This window comes from Microtus oregoni, unplaced genomic scaffold, assembly GCF_018167655.1.
Source record: "Microtus oregoni isolate MIOR12 unplaced genomic scaffold, Mior012 000027F_ref0000203, whole genome shotgun sequence".
Classification (NCBI taxonomy): Eukaryota; Metazoa; Chordata; class Mammalia; order Rodentia; family Cricetidae; genus Microtus; species Microtus oregoni.
Genome location: NW_024543086.1, coordinates 22,840,043 through 22,859,058, shown reverse-complemented (window position 1 = coordinate 22,859,058; position 19,016 = coordinate 22,840,043). Strand labels below are relative to the sequence as shown.

Genomic DNA, 19,016 nt, shown 5'->3' with positions numbered 1-19,016 from the left:
TCGGAGAAACTGCTTAAGGAGCCCAAGAATTAGTAGGACATAGCCACGTCAGGTTCCCTGAACTGTGCCCCTCTGAAAGTAAAGCTGTTCCTTTATTAGACTCTAAGAACTTCTTTTTCAGAGACCTATGATAAATTTCAAACTTGCCTACTGAAAGAATACACTTCCCATCTTCCCTTATGGACTACGAGGTCATTTCCACCGCTGTAAAAGGTCGTATCTCAGCTACTGTGGGCATCTTGACCATCGGCACACATGGGTAACAAAAATACCCTCTTGTGATGAATAAACAAGGTCCTGGCTAAGATCAGACCAAGCCTCTTTCTTTCTGCCTTCTGTCTCTCTACAGCGGCCTCACTAACAAGTGAAATAAAACTTTGCATAAGTGGCTGATGCAAAAAAAAAAAAAAAAAGTCTCCTCAGGTAAAGGTGTTTGCTGCCATGATAGAGTTTGATCTCGGGAGCCCACACAATGGAAGGAGAGAACCAACTCCCTCTAAAGTCCTGCGACTCGACACTCGACCAGCAGTTAGTACCAGTGTAGTGCGATATTGCTGTGACAGACCTGATTGTGTTTTGGGGAGGATTGGGGAAGAACTTTGGGCTAGAAGAGCCAGGCGCATTCATAACTATCCTTGCACACATTCTGAGCGCCTCAAATTAGATACATCTGCGAATTTAGGGGGTCCATTTAAGGGAAAGTGGGAGTAGATCTTATTGGTCCCTGTGTGGAGTGCTATCCCAGGCCTTGGGTGGAGGGGACTGACCCAGACTCTGACATCTAGGAGTCTACTCTACATCAATTTAATTTAACTAAATAAATGAAATGAAAAACAAAAAAAAATAAACTAAGGAAGATAGTAAAAACTATAGATTTTATTGGCATATATTGGTTATACAAAGACAGAGGTAGACCACATTTTATTATATTTCCTTTTTATTTTGTGTATATAAATGCATTTGCCTGTATGAACATATGGACATTGTGTGCCTGAAGAGGTCAGAAGAGGGTGCTGCATCCTCTGGAACTGGAGTGATGGGTGCCTGTGAACTGCTATTCAAGGGCTGAGAACCAAACCTGGCTTAACAGCTGAGCATCTCTCCAGCTCATTGTGACAGCTCTGTGCATCCTTAGCACATTTGATCTTATTCATTGTGGTGGTTTGAACGAAAATGGCTCCTATAGGTCATAGGGAATGGCACTATGAGGAGGTGTGGCCTTGTTGGAGCAGGTGCAACCTTGTTGGAGGAAGTGTTCACAGGGGGCCAGCTTTGAGGTCTCAGATGCTCAAGCCACGACCAGCATGGCAGTCACTTCCTGTGGATGCAAATGGAGAAATCTCAGCTCCTTCTCCAGCACCATGTCTGCCTGCACACTGCCATGCTTCCCACCAGGATAATAATGAACTGAACCCCTGAACTGTAAGGCACCCCAATTAAATGTTTTCCTTTATAGGAGTTGGCGTGGTCATGGTGTCTCAAACAATGGTTTCTCTGGGCTTCCACGCAGGGACACTCTTGATACAAAGCCTGGTCGCAGTGGCTTTCCTTGCTATCGAGGGAGATTTCATAGCCCCTTTCTTTCTATTTTTTTCTCTAAATCCTAGGCCTGGATTGTGTGGGAGACCCCAAGATACTGGAGATACCAGAGTCCTGGGATAACAGACTGAACATCTGAACCGTAAGCCAGCCCCCAGTTAAATGTTTTCTTTTCTAAGAAATCCCTTCACAACCACTAAGACACCCCCTTTCCTCATCGGCTGCATGATCAGTAGGGTACAATCTGGGTCTTGTCTTTCCCTCTGCCTCTTAAGTTTTATTCAGCAAAAACCATGTATGATCTGCATCCTGTTTATTTATTTTATTTTAATATATATATATATATATATATATATATATATATATATATATTTGGTTTTTCGAGACATGGTTTCTCTGTGGTTTTGAAGCCTGTCCTGGAACTAGCTCTTGTAGACCAGGCTGGTCTCGAACTCACAGAGATCCGCCTGCCTCTGCCTCCCGAGTGCTGGGATTAAAGGCGTGTGCCACCACGGCCCGGCTCATCCTGTTTATATTAAAGCTTACCAAGTACATGATGATCTTATCCTGTCTGCAGATCATTAGGCACCTTGGCTATTAGTAATTTTTCATTCTAAACATCTGGTTTTGGGGGTGACAGACTAACTGCTCAGATGGTAGTAACTCTTCATCCGGAACCTCCAGCTTGCCCTGCATGGTCTGGAAAACCCCATTTGTCAGTCTCCATAAGAATATGCAGTAGAAGACAGCTGATATAAGGTCGACCCACAGATGACCAAACTCTCTGATGGAGTAGCCTCCCGAGCAAGGTTTATGTGATCACTGCCTGTGAATAACAGGCTACTTCTGTCTGTAATTCTCTTGTGTGCTACAAACCCCCTCCTCTAAAACGGCCATAGGATTCTTCCCATAACTGCTGGCTGGCAGCGTGTTCCTCCTTTGCTGGCACTGCTGTTTCTGTGAATTGACTGGAGGAAGACTTCTTCCTGTACTGTGTGATTTTGGTGAATAAAATATGCCTTTATAGTTAAACCTTTGTTCCACAAAATGGTGAGAAACTTAGATGCCTGTTTTCCATCAATAACTTGTTGACAAGACAATTAAGTATAATTAACTAGACTTAATGTCTCTGTGAATAGATCATAAGTTATTTTTTCACAGATAATACACAAGGACAGAATTGCAGGTGTCTGTTTTGTTAACCAAGTCCGGAGAGAAACAGCCTTATGCCCAGATAACCATGGGAAAGGCTTCACAAATGGCCAGGACTACAGAGGATGGTCTGGCCTCACAACCTTGAATGAAAAGTTACAAGTTTCCCTCCTTGTGTTCTGTGGGGTGGCGCACAAGATAAGAAAATGCATTATTAGACTTGTGACGCTTTGGGGGGGGGGCTTTCGAGAGGTTTCTCACTATAGCTTTGGAACCTGTCCTGGAACTCACTCTGTATACCAGGCTGGCCTCCAACTCACAGAGATCCACCTGCCTGTCTCCTGAGTGCTGGGATCACCATCGCCCAGCTGAGATGTAGTCTTCTTAAAATACCATCTGCCTATGCTGCGTAGTGTCAGCATTGTCTGGGATACAACTTTTGTATCACTTTCTCTGCCTCAGAGTTGTATATAAGCATGCTGAGAAATAAACTCCGGGCTGCAGTATTCACTGACAGTCCTTCCAAATCTATCTTCTGTCTCTGTCTTTTCTCAATCCGCACTCCCTGCTCAGGTACTGTTTGGGCTGTGCCAGCACGTACCAGCTGTACACGACTTCTATATTTCTTCCTTAGACCTCTCAATAGTTTAGCCTTTCTCCTTCACAACCCCTTGTAGGTTATCTTCTTAAAGATAACATTACAGCTGAATTCCCTTTTACAGCTGCCCACTAATCAGAAAGCTGACAGGTTTATTTCTCGTGTGTCCCTTATCGTTTACACAAGGAATGCATTATGACCTTGAGAAATAATTTTTGTGACCTTTTTTATTGCCTAAAGTTTGTTGTTGAATGTCTATATAAGCTGTGTGAACAAAGAAGCCAAGGAGAATGAGAGCTGGCGATATAAAGCGCATGACCTCAGACCATGACTGGGAGTCTTTCCCTCAGATAGAAAGGAAATTTTTCTAAGTACCGCTACTCTGAAGGCATTCTTTCTGCAACCCTGGTGCAGACCTGGGAGCTGGTCTCACCAGGCTGCAATACCCATTCCTGTTTTCTGTCTCCAAACCCTGCCCACTCAGAGAATCTCTGAATGCTAAAAGCCCAGTTCCACTTTCTTGGCAGCTACTGCAGCTTCCTCCTCTGACCATACTTGTACACAACCCCAGTTTGTGGGAGACACAGCATCACCCCTTATCTACAATCTATGAAGTCTTCCTGCATTAGTTGTTGGGGGGGGGGACTTTCGGACCTCAATCTCTGGGATTGGAGAAACTGCCCAGGAGTTGCTTTGCTCAAATAAATCTATTCTACTTTTTTAGTTCAGCTTGATCTGGCTTACTGAGTCTGTGAAGAGACTTATTATGGGGTGGTGGTTGGTGGGCAGAAAACATTATTAATAGTTAGTAGACTGCCTCTAGGAGTCCAGGATTTTCTGTTTATCAATAATTGGACCTAAACTGACCCATGCTACTTTTCTGTTGAAAATGAACCATTAGATTTTACTCCTTACACTCTGTACCACTGATCTACATCTTAGCACTCCTTTTATGAATTTAAATTTTGAATCAGAATCATTAGGTTGCTCTGGCTAGCTTTGAGCTCACTGTAAATTCCAAGCTGTCCTCAAATTTGCAGTGGCTCCTTCTTCCTTACACTCCCAAGTCCTGTGATTACAAGCACGCTCCACCGCGCCCAGCTTTGTGGGTGACCTCCCTAACTTGAAATCAGTTCCCACTGGTCAAGTGCCACTCTGAGAAAGCTTGGGAAGACAATGTACCTGCCAATGAGTTGGTTCCACAAGCAAACCTCTGGGCGCAGCGGCACACACCTTTATTTATATTTTTAAATTTTATTTCATTAACATTTTTCTCATTTATTTTACATACCAACCACAGTTTCCACTCCCTCCTCTCTTCCTATCCCCTCCCCCACCTCCCACCTACCCCCTCCCCCTGCACTCTTCCTCTGTCTTCATTCAGAAAGGGGCAGGCCTCTCATGGGCTTGAACAAAGCCTGGCACATCAACTTGAGGCAGGACCAAGTTCTTCCCCCTGCATCAAGGCTGGACAAGGTAACCAAGCATTGGGAACAGAGACAGGTCCTGATCTCACTGCTAGGAGCCTTACAAAGAGACCAAGCTACACAGTTGTCACACACATGCAGAGGGCCTAGGTCAGTCCTATGCAATCTTCCTAACTGTTGGTCCAGAGTCCATGAGCTCCCATGAGCTTAGGTTGCTGTCTCTGTGGGTTCCCCCATCATGTGTGACCTTGACCCTCCCCCCACCCCCCTACCAGCTCGCACAATCCCTCCTCCCTTCTTCAGCAGGATTCCTGGAACTCAGTCCAGGGTTTGGTTGTAGATCTCTGCATCTGCTTCCATCAGTTACTGGATAAAGGCTCTCTGATGACAATTAGCGTAGTCACCAATCTGATTACAATAGATGGTCAGTTCAGACACCCTCTCCACCATTGCTAGGAGTCTTAGCTGGGTCATCCTTGTGAGTTCCTAGGGATTTCCCTGGTACCAGGTTTCTCTATAATCCCGAAATGGGCTCTCCTATTAAGACGTCTTTTTCTTTACTTTTCCACTCTGTCTGGCCCCCAACCTTTCTCCTGCACCCAGTCTGCCCAGCCTGCTCCCTCAAGCTCCCATCCCCCCACATCCCCAACCCTCACCCCAGTTTATCCAGGAGATATCTTCTATTTCCCCTTTGATGGAGAAGGGTCATCTGTCTATTGGTTAAGGTCATTTGTCTATCTGTTGTTTTTATTGGTTAATTAATAAAGAAATTGCTTGGCCTTTAATAGGACAGAAAATTAGGTAGGTGGAGTAGACCAAACAGAATGCTGGGAGAAAGAAGCCGAGTCAGGCAGTCGCCATCATTCTCCCATTCCAGACAGACGCAGGTTAAGATTTTTCCTGGTAAGCCAGCTCATGGTGCTATATAGAATATTAGAAATGGGTTAGATCAATATGTAAGAGCTAGCCAATAAGAGGTTAAAACTAATGGGCCAAGCAATGTTTAAAAGAATACAATTTCCGTGTAATTATTTTGGGTAAAGCTAGTCGGGTGGCGGGAAGCAGCCCTGCCGCTCCAGCTACAACACCCCTTCCCAAGGAAATCCATATATCCCTCTTTGAACCCTCCTTGTTATCTAGCCTGTGGCACATGCCCTTAATCCTAGCACTTGTGAGGCAGTAGCAGGTGGATCTCTGAGTTCGAGGCCAGCCTGGTCTACAAAGTGAGTTCCAGAACAGCCAGGACTGCATGGTGAGTTCCTGGTGGAAGGAAGAAACCTGAATTTTTCGGCTTCACTTACACCATGGCTAGATCAGCAGTGGGAAAGATACAGGAGCTGGAGAGACAGCTGTCAGGCAATGACGTGCTTGCTGAACAAACACAAGCACCTGAGTTCAATCCTTGAAATCTGCATAAAAAATCAGGCATGATGACACATGCAATCCCAGCACCAGGATGGGGGAGACCGTAGGATCCCTGGGGCTCGCTGGCCAACCAGCCTAGACAACTTGGCAAGTTCCAGGTCGATGAGAAGCTCTTTCTCAATCAAGGTGGATGGTTTTTTTTTTTTTTTTTTTGATTTTTCGAGACAGGGTTTCTCCGTAGCTTTTGGTTCCTGTCCTGGAACTAGCTCTTGTAGACCAGGCTGGCCTCGAACTCACAGAGATCCACCTGCCTCTGCCTTCCGAGTGCTGGGATTAAAGGCGTGCGCCACCACCGCCCGGCTGGATGGTTTTTTTTCTAAGCAATGATACCAGAGGTTGGCCTCCACATGTGTGTGCATGCCACACACACACACATACACACAGCACACATACACACATATGCACATACACGCACACATATCCCTACAAGTACATGTACTCACACAAACTCATACCTACATACGCCTATACACAAAGACAACCAGCAAACCCCATACGCCAAACTGGCCTGACCATGCCCATGGCCCTGTAGCTGGCTGCAACCCTGCCCTGGCTCTTGTCTCCAAGTCTTCCTGGAGAAGAGAGGTGGAGGAAGAGGCGGGAACACGGTCTTTAAAGGATCTGGGAGGGTTCCTGGCATTTCAGTGTGTGACTATCCACCAACAGAAGCCATTCATGGCCAGATTGAGGCTGTTTCTACTTCTGCTGCTGGCCCTGCCACCACAGCCCTCCTCCTCACTGCCATGGCCAGACACTGCACAGGGCACCATGGCAGGCCTGATCCTGACTGCGCTAGAGAAAGCCACCTTGTTCCTGGAGGACAGGCTGCCTAATATCAACCTGGACGGTGCTGTGGGATTCCAAGTGTTGGAAGGTATGTGAGCCTTGCTCCCAGATGGACGCTAGGAAAGCCCGTTCCCCCAGGACCTGAGACCCCAGGGCCTCCACCTGGATAAGGTGAAGACCTGGGGCTCTTCCTGAGAGTATAGTTCTCAGCCAGCTCTTACCAAACTTTGTAGAATAAGGACTTAAAGGCAGTATGAGTAAATATTTGGCAATTATAGGCTTAAAAGGAAAAGATTCCTTTGGCAGCCCTTCCTGACAGGCTGGGAACAGTAAGGAAATGTCACTCCCCTTGCCTAAGGGTGGCTGGAGACAAAACAGGAACTCTCCCCCAGATCTTGCCCCTACCTGGTTTCCTCCCCTTCTGCCAAAGGCAGCTAAAGGTCCTGAGAAAACAGTCAAGTGTTTGTTAGCTTTGGGAGGCATACAATCTGGAAGGAGTGGGCTGGAATCTGGCCAAGACACAATGGTGTGCATGCACACAAGTACACATGTGGGTTGCAGTGAGGTCCTGCCCAAAGTGACAAAGATTCCATGCCTGGTGTCTGCCTAGGCTTGGGCAGTGGACATCTCCGGAGATTCCCATTCCCTCCAGGCTGAGATTAAGTGAGACAGAGACATACGCAGCAGCGCCAAATTCCTCTAGAAAAGAAGCGTGAGGTAGATGTGGTGATCTGTGCTTGCAATCCTAGCGCTCAGGAGGCAGAGTCAGGTGGATCTTCGTGAGTTCTAGGACAGCCAGGGCTACATAGAGAGAGCCTGTCTCAAAACAAAATCCATTAAAGAAACAAGGGAGAGAAAAGAAGAGGAAAGAGGAGGAGGAAGAGGAGGAGGAGAGAGAGAGAGCAATTTTTCTCTGGCTGGCTGTCTTTCCTGTTAGGCATAGCAGGCACAGTGCCAAGCTCCCCCTCCACCCGTATATTTAGGTACCTGTGAAGATATCTTAAATGGTGGATGAGCAGACATTGGCCATAAGAACAAATCCATGTCTCCAGATGCCCCCGCCAGTCTAGACTCCTCCTTGCTTATCCCTCACAGGCTGCGTTTGCTGAGTCAATACAGAAAATAAACTTCATTACATACTTTCTTCGTACAACAGAAAATGCTGTCTCCAGGCATTAGCTCACTTAATCCCTAAAACATCCTCCAAGAAGTAACAATTTCTTTCTTTTTTTCTTTTTTTTTCTTTCTTTTTTTTTTTTGGTTTTTCAAGACAGGGTTTCTCTGTGGTTTTGGAGCCTGTCCTGGAACTAGCTCTTGTAGACCAGGCTGGTCTTGAACTCACAGAGATCCGCCTGCCTCTGCCTCCCGAGTGCTGGGATTAAAGGCGTGCGCCACCACCGCCCGGCAGAAGTAACAATTTGTGATGATGAATGAAGAGAGATTAAGTAACTTTTTCTGGCCAGTTGATGAAAAAGCATAGAGAATCAAGATTTGAACCCAAGCCCAATTCTAGAATTCAAGTTGAGCTGTACCCACAGGCCAGATCCACTTTATAGGAGCCTTGTTTCCGCTCAGGTCCATGACTATAGCCTTGGGTGTTTCCCTGCACACGTGTGGCCAGATGTTAAGATGGATGACTTCTCATCTCCCTTTCTAGTGCAACTCCAAGGAGTCCAGAAAAAATGGGCTTCCAACCCCCTGCTGCGGCCTCTCAGCCTGCGTGCTGGACAGTTGGCCAACACGCTGTCTGTTCTGCTCCAAAAATCCATCTTCTACCTCAAGAAGAGTGACCCCACATACCTAAGAGGTAAGAGCAGGGTGGGCCTATTGCGTCAGAGGTAGCATCCTTTGAAATACCTAGGTATGGGCATCTCCTGAAGCGAGGCCAGGTCGGGACAGTCCACACCAGTCATCAGGAAGCCACAGGTGACCCAGCCACTTCCTGACTTTAATCCTGATTTCCAGAGAGGCAGATCTAAAGTGGCCCGTCTCTTTGCACAGAGAACCTTAGCGCCTACCGTTCTGTATTTTGTATCAAAAAAAAAAAGTGCCAGGCGCTGGTGGCGCACGCCTTTAATCCCAGCACTTGGGAGGCAGAGGCAGGCGGATCTCTGTGAGTTCGAGACCAGCCTGGTCTACAAGAGCTAGTTCCAGGACAGGCTCCAAAACCACAGAGAAACCCTGTCTCGAAAAACCAAAAAAAAAAAAAGTTCATCACCTTGCCCCCTTTAAGGATCCCACAGAGCAGGGGTTCTCAACCTTCCTAATGCTGAGGCCCTTTAATACAGTTCCCCATGTCGTGGTGACCCCCAACCATAAAACTATGTTCATTGTTACTTCATAACTGTAATCTGCTACTGTTATGAATCACAATGCAAATGTCTGTGTTTTCCAATGGTCTTAGTGACCTCTATAAAAGGGGAATGAGATCCACAGGTTGAGAACCGCTGCCACAGAAGTTCCTATCCTATAAGCCTCATTTATCTGTTTCTTGTAGACAGACTTTTCTTTTCCGCCTGCCAGTTCTCAAATAACTGTCATGGAGACTCAATAGTAATTATAAATGTTCAACCAATAGCACAGGCTTATTACTAACTTGCTCTTACAACTTAAATTAACCCATTTCTATTAATCTATGTATGGCCATGTGGCTCATGGCTTTACCTGTCCTCCAGTATGTCTTGCTCCCTCCGCATCTTCTGGCAACTCCTCTGACTCCTCCCTTCTTCTTCCCAGAATTCTCCTAGTCTGGCTCTCCTGCCCAAACTCTCCTGCTCAGCTATAGACCAGTCAGCTCTTTATTAACTAATGAGAGTAATACATATTTCCAGTGCACAATTACTGTTCCACAGCAGTTCCTGGTGGGGATGGGGACACCAGTGCTTGCTGTGTGGCACTTTTCCTGAGAAGACATGAATGTCTGCTCACCCAAGATAGGAAATGATGATGGACCAAAACGGTGTTAGTGAACCAGTGAGTTTATTGGGATTACAAGCAGGAGTGTGGGCAAGGGGGAACTCACAGGAGTATAGAGGACTCACAGACAGCTTCATCATTGAAAGCCCATCCCAGCATGGATGCTGACTTACACAAGCCTGGAACTGTTACCATCTAGAGACCTAGGTCAGGTTCATTTTCTCTGCTAGCTAAAGAGTTAAAAGGCAGGAAAACTCTGGAATACAGCAGGTAGCAGCTAGGAAGATCTTGGACAACACAATCTACAGAGTGAACAGGTATGCACACAGCAAGACACAGGGGGCTCCCTTGCAAGGCAGAGGGGGGCTCTCCCGGAGGACTGAGGGTCTTAAGAGTCCTTGGTGACCTGGAATCAGTCCCCTTCCCTTAATTTAGGATTGGTCAATTTAGATAAAGAAAGGGAAGCTTCACGTAAGCATCCTGGTCCAGCCTTGAGCACATCTGACCAGACTGGACCAGGCACCAGGAGGGAGGCTCTACCGGCAGGAGAAAAAACACCCAGCCTTTGTCTCAGGTCAGAGGAATGAGGAAGAAGCTGTCACCTCAAATATCCATCTGTGGCCCTTTCCCTGTGCCTGTCAGAGCTGTCTAATTCCTGGTTCCTCAGAACCAATGAGCTCTCCACATGACTTGTAGTCGGCTTGACAGGCCACAGCCTCTTGCAGGCAGCTTGGATGGTTTTAGCCTCCACACAGACGAAACTGTGTAGCAGAGAGACAGAGACCAGGCCTTTAACACCGTACCCAGCCGTGCTGGATACCCCTGGCTGGGCAATGATTTCCTAAGAACACCACTGGACATCCCACCCAAGAGGTCCGGGACTTCCTATCACCACTTCACATTTCCACAGGATGCGGTGGATTTAGGCAAAGCCCGTCCATAAATCCTTGCTATTGATTAAGGGAACCATGCATTCCCTGATAAGTGAGAGGCTTTCTGCATCTGGTAAATTTCAGTGCCGCAAGTTGCTTTCGGTCACAGTGTTCTATCACCGCAGTGGATGCTCCACAGAGCGGCATCCTCTTTCTGGGCTTGGAATAGTCATCAGCACTGTAGCACTTGGTTCCTGACCACTTGGCACACTTCCTTCCTCTCCTTCTATGCAGAGTTCCAACCAAGCCTTCAGCCTGGGTTTTGGAAGCTGCCCCATGCCTGGACCCGCACCAATGCCTCCCTGGTCTACCCCTGGCTGGAGCCTGTGGATTCGTTCTCAGAGGAAAGCAGCGATGCATGTCTGGTGCAGCTGCTAGGAACAGGGTGGGTCCCCTGTCTCCCCAGTACCTAAAAGCCCCATCGTGTCCTCAAAGCCACAACCAGAGTTTTGAGTAAACGCAGGTGCCTGTGCGCAGGTATCAGCAGGCCTCTCCCGCCCTGCTCCATGCAATTCAGACCTCACTTTCCCTGGACCACAGCGTTTGAACTCCTTCCCAAAGTGCCCCCGCCCCCGTGTCGTCGTCTCTCCCACTCACCGTGTCGCCGCCGCACCCCGCCCTCCCCCTTGCTCGCCACACAGGAAGAAGCTTCGACCTCCGCCAGGCCCAGCAGGGCCCCAGCACCTCCCGTCCGGCCTCTAGGGGCAGTACTGAGCACAGTCGTACTCCCCACTTCCGTCTGCAGCTGACAGACTTGCGGGAAGGTCTAGGGCATTTTAGTGCAGGGGGCAGAGCAGGATGGAGGGGGCATTGTCTTCTTAGCCTCCTTCAGAGAAATGCCAAGCCACAGCTGACCCACAGAGGGGCTGCACTCTAGGTAGTACCTCTATCGTCAGTTAGGGTATGAGTAAGTACGCTGAGCCCAGATCACACTCCCCAGTTTGCAGGGTTTGAATGGTCCTTTATTTAGGAGACTGATGGAAAAGATACTTGGGGACTCCACGGAGTGATAGGAAGTCTCAAACACTGGTGGCTGTCCAAGCCCAGGACAGTTCCGCAATGCCTCTTCTGAGCTAGACCAAGACCAAGACACAGCCAGTCATGGTATCAGATACCTGTAGTCCCAGCAAGCAAGATGGCTGAGACAGGACTGAGCTACAGAATGAGACCTTGTCTCAAAACAAAGTAAGACTTGGGACACTTGTATTTTAATTGGCAACCCAGTGCCCAGCCCAGAACCTTCACCCTAACAATCAAAGAGGGAAACATGGGGTGTGCAGACTCAGGGTAGGATGGGAGGGAGCACTGTCCTTATCAGCCTGGCTTGTCTTTCTGCAGGACAGACAGCAGCCAGCCTTGCAGGCTCTCCAATTTCTGCAGAACCCTTATGACTAAGGCCGGCTGCTCAGACTACAGCCTGTCCCACCAGCTGCTCTTCTTCCTCTGGGCCAGAATGGTAAGTGCTACGCAGAGAAAGCCAGTTCTCAACTCGTTTTCCCCTCCCACAGCCTGTCGGAGTCCTGAGAGGCTCCCTGGACCACGCCATCTAGCAGCACTTGGTACTGCCTTAGAGCGCCACCTAGTGTTTGTTCTCTTGTCAGGCACTACCACTACGTACCTACAGTGCCCACCCAAGCAAAGTCCCCTCTATGGGTAGTGTCCAACCTATACATGTGGGACAGCACAAAACTGTAATCCCACTTCAAACACTGCGAAGTCTTCTGAGATTCCTTTGCAACTCTACTGTGCAAATCAGCTCAGAAGGTCAAAAGGTTGGACACACCTGCATGGCCATCCCTTTCTGGAAAAAGACTTTGAGGCTCAGAAAGGCTAATGAGTGAGCCACAGTCACTCAGTTTTTAAGTAACCAAGCCAGAACGTAAGCTGACTCTGTTGCAAAGACTGGAGTGTGGCTGGGGAAGGAGGAGATACCTTCTTCCAAACACAGCCCCTGCAAGACCAGCTTAGAGCTGCAGGCCTTCCCTGACTGAGCATGTATCTCCCACATACCCACTTCCTCTTCTCCTACTGTCTGTCTGTCCCCCAGCAAGGGTGCACCGGGGGGCTGTTCCACCAGAGCCAGCACTACATTGACATCTTCTGTGCGAACATGATGGAACTGAACCGGAGAGCTGAGGCCGTCGGATATACCTACTGCACCCAAGACCTCTTCATGGAAAACAGTGAGCCTAGCCTCGTGGTAGAGGAGGGGGCTGCTGACACGGGGCTGCATGCACACACCCCAGACTGCTGAGTTAATCAAGTAAGCACAGAAGATACAGGCCTGGGGATGCGTCTTAGTCAATAAAGGGCACGGTTTGCAGGCATGAGGACCTGCGTTTGATCCCCAGGACTCCTGTGGAAAAGCCAGCAATGGTGACAGATGACACGGGCAGAGGAGGCAGGGACAGGCAAATCCCTGGTACTGAGGAGGTGGAGACAGATGGATCCCCCAGACTTGGTGAGCACCCAGCTTTAGTGAATGAGCAAGTCCAAGAAACCAAGAGATCCTGTCTTGAAAAGTAAGATGGGGCTGGTTAGATGGTTCAGGGGGTAAAAAGGCGCCCACCTTAAGCCAGAGGACATAAATTCAGTCCCTGAGATCCACATGGTGGAAGAAGAGAGTCAGCTTCCAAAGGTGGTCCTCTGACCTCTACACACATGCCACGGCACACACATGCCCACAAACAATAAGAAAATAAACAATAAGGTGGACAACTTTGTAGAAATGATGCTGTAGTTAACCTCTGACCTCCACATATGCTTGCACACATATTGCTTATTAGGGGCTTAAATGTAACCAATCATTGTCTGTTTGTCACAGTGACTACTCTTTGTCTACCAAGTCTAATCTACTGAGGGAGTTCTGGACAGACTGACCAACTGACAGACAGACAGACACACACACACACACACACACACACACACACACCAGGGTCTTGGAGATAAAGAGAAAAGGAGCCCTGAGTGACTGCTTCTTTCTAAACACCTCCACCAAGCCTGACTCCAGCAGCCCTGTGATAGGACTGGAAGGACAGGACTAGGGCCTGGGAACCTCTGGGGGCCAAGACAGCACATCCTTCGAGGCCCTGTAATCCTAGAGCAGAGAAAGAGTCAGGCAGGTCCCTTAAGCACCCTCTTCTGTGGTGACCCCAGGGACACAGGGTGGGTGGTGGAGACAGGCCTACAGAGGCACCTTGGTGTGTGTTTGCAGTCATGTTCTGCGGTATGGCCGGCTTCTCTGACTTCTACAAGCTGCGCTGGCTGGAGGCTATTCTCAGCTGGCAGAAGCCCCAGTTGGGATGCTTCGGGAAGCCTGGTGAGTTGCCCGTCTGCCCTGCCTAGGAGAAGGGTTGGTGGGGTTTCAGTTGTGGGTCACTCGAGAAATGAGTGCCTGGGCACTGAGCACTAACTGTGATGTAGTGATGGAGGTGGGTGTTGTATCTTATCTGTTGCTTTCATTGGTTAAGTAATAAAGAAAACTGTTTGGCCCTCTGATAGGGTAGAATTTAGATAGGCGGAGTAAACAGAACAGAATGCTGGGAGAAAGAAGCTGAGTCAGAGAGTCGCCATGGTTCTCCCACTCCAGACAGACGCAGGTTAAGATCTTCCCTGGTAAGCCACCTCGTGGACTACACAGATTATTAAAAATGAGTTAGATCAATATGTAAGAGCTAGCCAATAAGAGGCTGGAACTAATGGGCCAAGCAGTGTTTAAAAGAATACAGTTTCCGTGAAATTATTTCGGGGCATAAGCTAGCTGGTAGCCAGGAGCCAGGCGGCAGGGACGCAACCCCACTGCTCATATTACAACAATGTAGAACACATGTGTGTGTGCACAGGCAAGCACACACATGGGTGATGGGCTTGGCAGCCAGTCCTGTGAGGAAGCTTGGCCCGCTGCATGTGTGTTGATAAATTCATTCCTTCAGTGTTTCCTGAGCATCTGTGAAGCTCCAGACATGAGACAGAAACCCCTTCCACATACAGATGTGGTCATGCCAAGTTCTGCCAAGAGCTGGGAAAGAACACTGGGGAAGGCTCTTTAGACAGAGTTAGCAGGGAAGGCTCTTTAGACAGAGTTAGCGGGGAAGACCACCCAGATGGGGTGACAGTCGAGAAGCCCGAGATGAGCCTCTTCCAACCATGCAACACGTGACAGTAGGTTATCTTCAATTTTCCCATCTGAAAATACATAAGCATAAGCATCACCACCTCCAGGAACACCCAGATTGTGCCCGCCACAGGACAGGTTCCCGGGAAGTGCCAGTATCTCCATGAGAAGCTTGGGGTCCTTAAAGCAGAAACAGCCTTTGAGATAAGAAGAAAGCTAAGGCTTGGTGATGCACTAAGGTGTTAGACACAATGATGCGCTAAGACACGGTGATGCTCTAAGACACGGTGATGCACTAAGACACGGTGATATGCTAAGGCACGGTGATGCGCTAGGGCAAGGTGATACGCTAAGACACAGTGATGCTCTAAGACACGGTGATGCGCTAAGACAGGGTGATGCACTAAGACACGGTGATGTGGTAAGGCGAGGTGATAAGGCATGGTGATAAGCCAAAGCAATGGTGGTGCAGCTCTGCCATCCTAGCCACTGAAGAGACTGAGGTTGGAGGATCAGAACTCCAAGGCCTGCCTGGCCTGAGCAATTTAGTGAGACCCTGCCTCAAAGTAACAGTGGGGAGAGGACTTCAAGTAGGCTTAGGATATAAAGACCTTTGCCACCAAGTATGATGAGCTAGTCCCACAGGTAGAAGAGAATTGACTCCCAGAAGTTGTCTTCTGACCTCTACACACACATGCCATATGTCACCCTTAAATAATTAAATTTTTTCCTTTTTTCTTTTCTTTCTTTTTTTTCTTTTTTTTTTTTTTTTTTTTTGGTTTCTCAAGACAGGGCTTCTCTGTAGCTTTGGAGCTTGTCCTGGAACTAGCTCTGTAGACCAGGCTGGCCTCGAACTCCCAGAGATCCGCCTGCCTCTGCTTCCTGAGTGCTGGGATTAAAGGCATGCACCACCACCGCCTGGCTAGTAATTTTATTTTCAATTTATCTGTATGTATATATGTGTTTTTCTGCATATATGTCTGTGTACCATATATATGTGGTGTCCACAGAGGCCTGAAGAGAACTCAGGTCCTCTAGGACTTCAGTTACAGAGGGTTGTGAGCTGCCATTTTGGTGCTTGGAATCAAATCTGGGTTCTCTGGGAGAGCAGGAAGTGCTCTTGACTGCTGAGCCGTTTCTCCGGCCCCAATAATCATTTTAAAAAGGGCTAGGTGGCAGAGTGCAGGCCCAGCGTGTGCAAGACTCCAGATTCAACCCAAGTACCACAAAAATAAACAAAATGATTAAGTAAAAGAAGTTTCAAAAACAGCTTACTCACATCTATTATACCAATGCTTGGGAGGATGAGGCAGAAGGATTGCTATAAATTCTAGGCCTGCTTGTACTACAGAGTGAGAACCTACCTCAAAACAACAACTTGGCCTGGTGGCACACACCTTTAATCCCAGCACTAGGGAGGCAGAGGCAGGCGGATCTCTGTGAGTTCAAGACCAATCTGGTCTACAGACAGTGTACCAGGAGAGTCAGCTACATAGCAAGACACGTGCCTCAACAAACCAAAAAAGAAAATTATTATTACGATGGTTCATAAAATGAAGAGTCCTAGGACACTTTAAGAGTGAGTGTCAGATAGGAGACCGTCTAGAGGTTCTGATTCAGGGGGTGGAGCTTAGAGGACAAGCATGGCTCTGTGGTGGACCCTGCAGACAGGCACAGGAAGAAACCTCTAGAACAGTGGTTCTCAATCTTTCTAATGCTGCGACCCTTTATTACAGTTCCTCATGTTGTGGTGACCCCAACCATAAAACCATTTCATTGCTACTTCCTAAGTGTAATTTTGCTACTGTTACAAACTGTAATGTAAATATTCAATATGTAGGCTGATACACAATTACCAAAGGGGTTGCAACCAAGGGTTGATAACCCTGCTCTAAGTCCCTAAAGGGTCAGGAGAAGAGGCTTATTGAGTGGGAGTTATCCTGAGAGCTTTGCCTTTGGCTCTTCTCCAGATGCAAAGGGAGAGCTTCCGGAAGACACGCCACATCGGCAGGGCGTTCTGAGAAGAGTACGGAGACGGGAAAAAATGTTCACAGGTAACAAACACCCAGGGGTTCACTTACCCATTACCCAGGTAATCAAAGCTCTTACCTGATTGGTGGTTGTCGTTTTCCCCAGTACAAGGGGATATGACCAAGGGTCTAGAGCATCGCACTGAGTGCTCTACTACTGAGCTTTCCCACCTCTGTTTGCTCCCGTCTGACAGTTCACCCTCAGTGGAAAAAGGTCTGAGCCTTACCTGCAGGGGGCATCTATGATGTGCAGGACACCAATATGCCGACACTGTGCCTGGCAGATCAGTTGTGGGAGACCCATAAAGTATTCCTGGTGAAGTGTGTTGAGCAAAGAGCCAAGTTTGCTCCGAGCACTTCTCTCCCCTCCACAGACGGCTGCTCTTGCCACAACACAGCCACCGCAGTCGCAGCCCTGGGTGGCTTTCTCTACATCCTGGCAGAATTCCACCCAGACAATGGAGAGCCACATCCACCCGCACAGTCACCAGAGAGCAGCTATCAAGATGGCACTCCCATGCCTGAGGGCCAGAGGACTGGCATGTCTTCTTAGATCCTGGGGTCAGGGGTCACATGCTGAGGGGGCATCTGGGGAAAGTGAGCAGCTATAATCCCATCGCCACATCTGGGTATTTAGAAGTCTTGACAGCGGGTCAGGAAAGACAGGGCTGGAGAACGGGGTGGACCCGAGGTCAGCAGAATACACACAGCACAACGGCAGCCGAGTCTTCTGTCTTTTTGTGTACATATCGGATCGCTCATTTGCTTGTTTGTTGAGATGGGATCTCCCTGTGCATCCCTGGCTGGACTGCAACTCAGAGCCCTGCCTGCTTCTGCCTCCCAGGAGCTGAGATCAAAGGTGCCCATCCAGCTGTGTATCAGATCTTGATGTGTACTTCAGACTGGACACATGATCCTCCTACCTCCACTTCCAGAGTGCTAGGATCACAGGTGTGTGATGCCACACCCTGTTGGGAGTGGAGTCTGGGTTCTCAGTCCTAAGGACGGTCTTGGATGACTGCGGGGTCTCTGTTTCAAGTCCCCACTCGGAGTCAGCTCAGATCCCGAATGAAGCCAGGGCCCTACTCTGTTGTCTGCAGCTGTGAGAGAACCTGAGTCTGGGAGACTTACAGGCAATGGAGACTTGTTTGGTCTACCGTTCTGGAGTCTGTGAGATGCAGGGGCATAGTACCGGCATCAAGTGGGAGCCCGTGCATTGCTTCATAGCATAGTAGAAGGGCAGAGAACATGCGTGAGGCAGAGATGGGGAGAGAGACTGCAGTAAGCCGGACCCATGCCATGATAATGAACACTCCTGACAAGCATGGCATGAATCCTACCAGAAGTACCTAGAACCGAATCTCCTCCTAACAGTCCCTGTCTTAGTGTAGGTTTTTATTGCTGTGAAGAGACACCATGACCGCAGCAACTCTTATAAAGAAAATGTTTAATTGGGGCGACTCGCTAACAGTTTCAGAGGCTCAGTCCATTACCTTCATGACGGGATCATAGCGGCGTGCAGGCAGATGTGATGCTGGGGCTGAGAGTGCTGCATCTTGCAGGCAACAGGAAGACAAGTGAAAGTCACACTGAGGAAAGTTTGAGCAAAAGAGACTCAAAGCCTGCCCCCACAGCCCCACTCCCCACCCCATCCCATACACTTCCCTCCACAAGGTCACACCTCCTAATAGTGCCACTCCCTTTGGGGACCATTTTCATTCAAAACTCCACTGTCCTACCTCACACCTCACACTCTGTCATTTTGCTTTGGTTTGGGTGTTGTTCGGTGGTGGTGGTGTTTTTCTAAAACAGCATCTGGCACTGTAGCCCATGTTAGCCTCAAACGCAGCGCTCCTCCCACCTCAGTCTCCTGACTACTGGGGAGTACAGGTGTGTGCTACCGTGCCTGGCCTGAGGTCCCACTTCTTAAAACTGCTGGAGTGGTGATGAAATTACAGTGTGGTGGCTGGGATCTGTTCCTGAGTGGAGTGCTCACCTAACCTGTGTGAAGCCTTGGGATCAATCCCCAGCACTGTAGAAACCAGGTTTATGGTGTGTGCCTGCAATCCCGGCACTCAGGAGTGGAAACAAAAATAT

At 48.5% G+C, this 19,016-nt stretch overlaps 1 protein-coding gene across 2 annotated transcripts; it reads left to right on the top strand.

The window, feature by feature from the left end:
* Positions 1–6,807: 6,807 nt before the first annotated feature.
* Positions 6,808–17,627, top strand: CUNH16orf89 (chromosome unknown C16orf89 homolog). Of its 2 annotated transcripts, XM_041676528.1 has the most exons (8): positions 6,808–7,015; positions 8,585–8,734; positions 11,010–11,160; positions 12,114–12,231; positions 12,823–12,958; positions 13,990–14,094; positions 16,860–16,943; positions 17,294–17,627. In XM_041676528.1, the coding sequence occupies exons 1-8, from the start codon at positions 6,817–6,819 to the stop codon at positions 17,470–17,472; spliced, it is 1,122 nt and encodes a 373-aa protein (XP_041532462.1). In that variant the 5' UTR covers positions 6,808–6,816; the 3' UTR covers positions 17,473–17,627. The 2 variants fall into 2 exon arrangements, with proteins under 2 accessions (XP_041532462.1, XP_041532464.1); XM_041676530.1 differs by lacking the exon at positions 13,990–14,094.
* The last annotated feature ends 1,389 nt before the right edge of the window (positions 17,628–19,016 follow it).

Excerpts from the sequence above, each read along its gene's own strand:
- CUNH16orf89 (XM_041676528.1), top strand. The coding sequence starts at position 6,817 with ATGGCCAGATTGAGGCTGTTTCTACTTCTGCTGCTGGCCCTGCCACCA. Across the intron at positions 7,016-8,584 it reads GGGATTCCAAGTGTTGGAAG|TGCAACTCCAAGGAGTCCAG; the intron begins GTATGTGAGCCT and ends CTCCCTTTCTAG. Across the intron at positions 12,959-13,989 it reads AGACCTCTTCATGGAAAACA|TCATGTTCTGCGGTATGGCC; the intron begins GTGAGCCTAGCC and ends GTGTGTTTGCAG.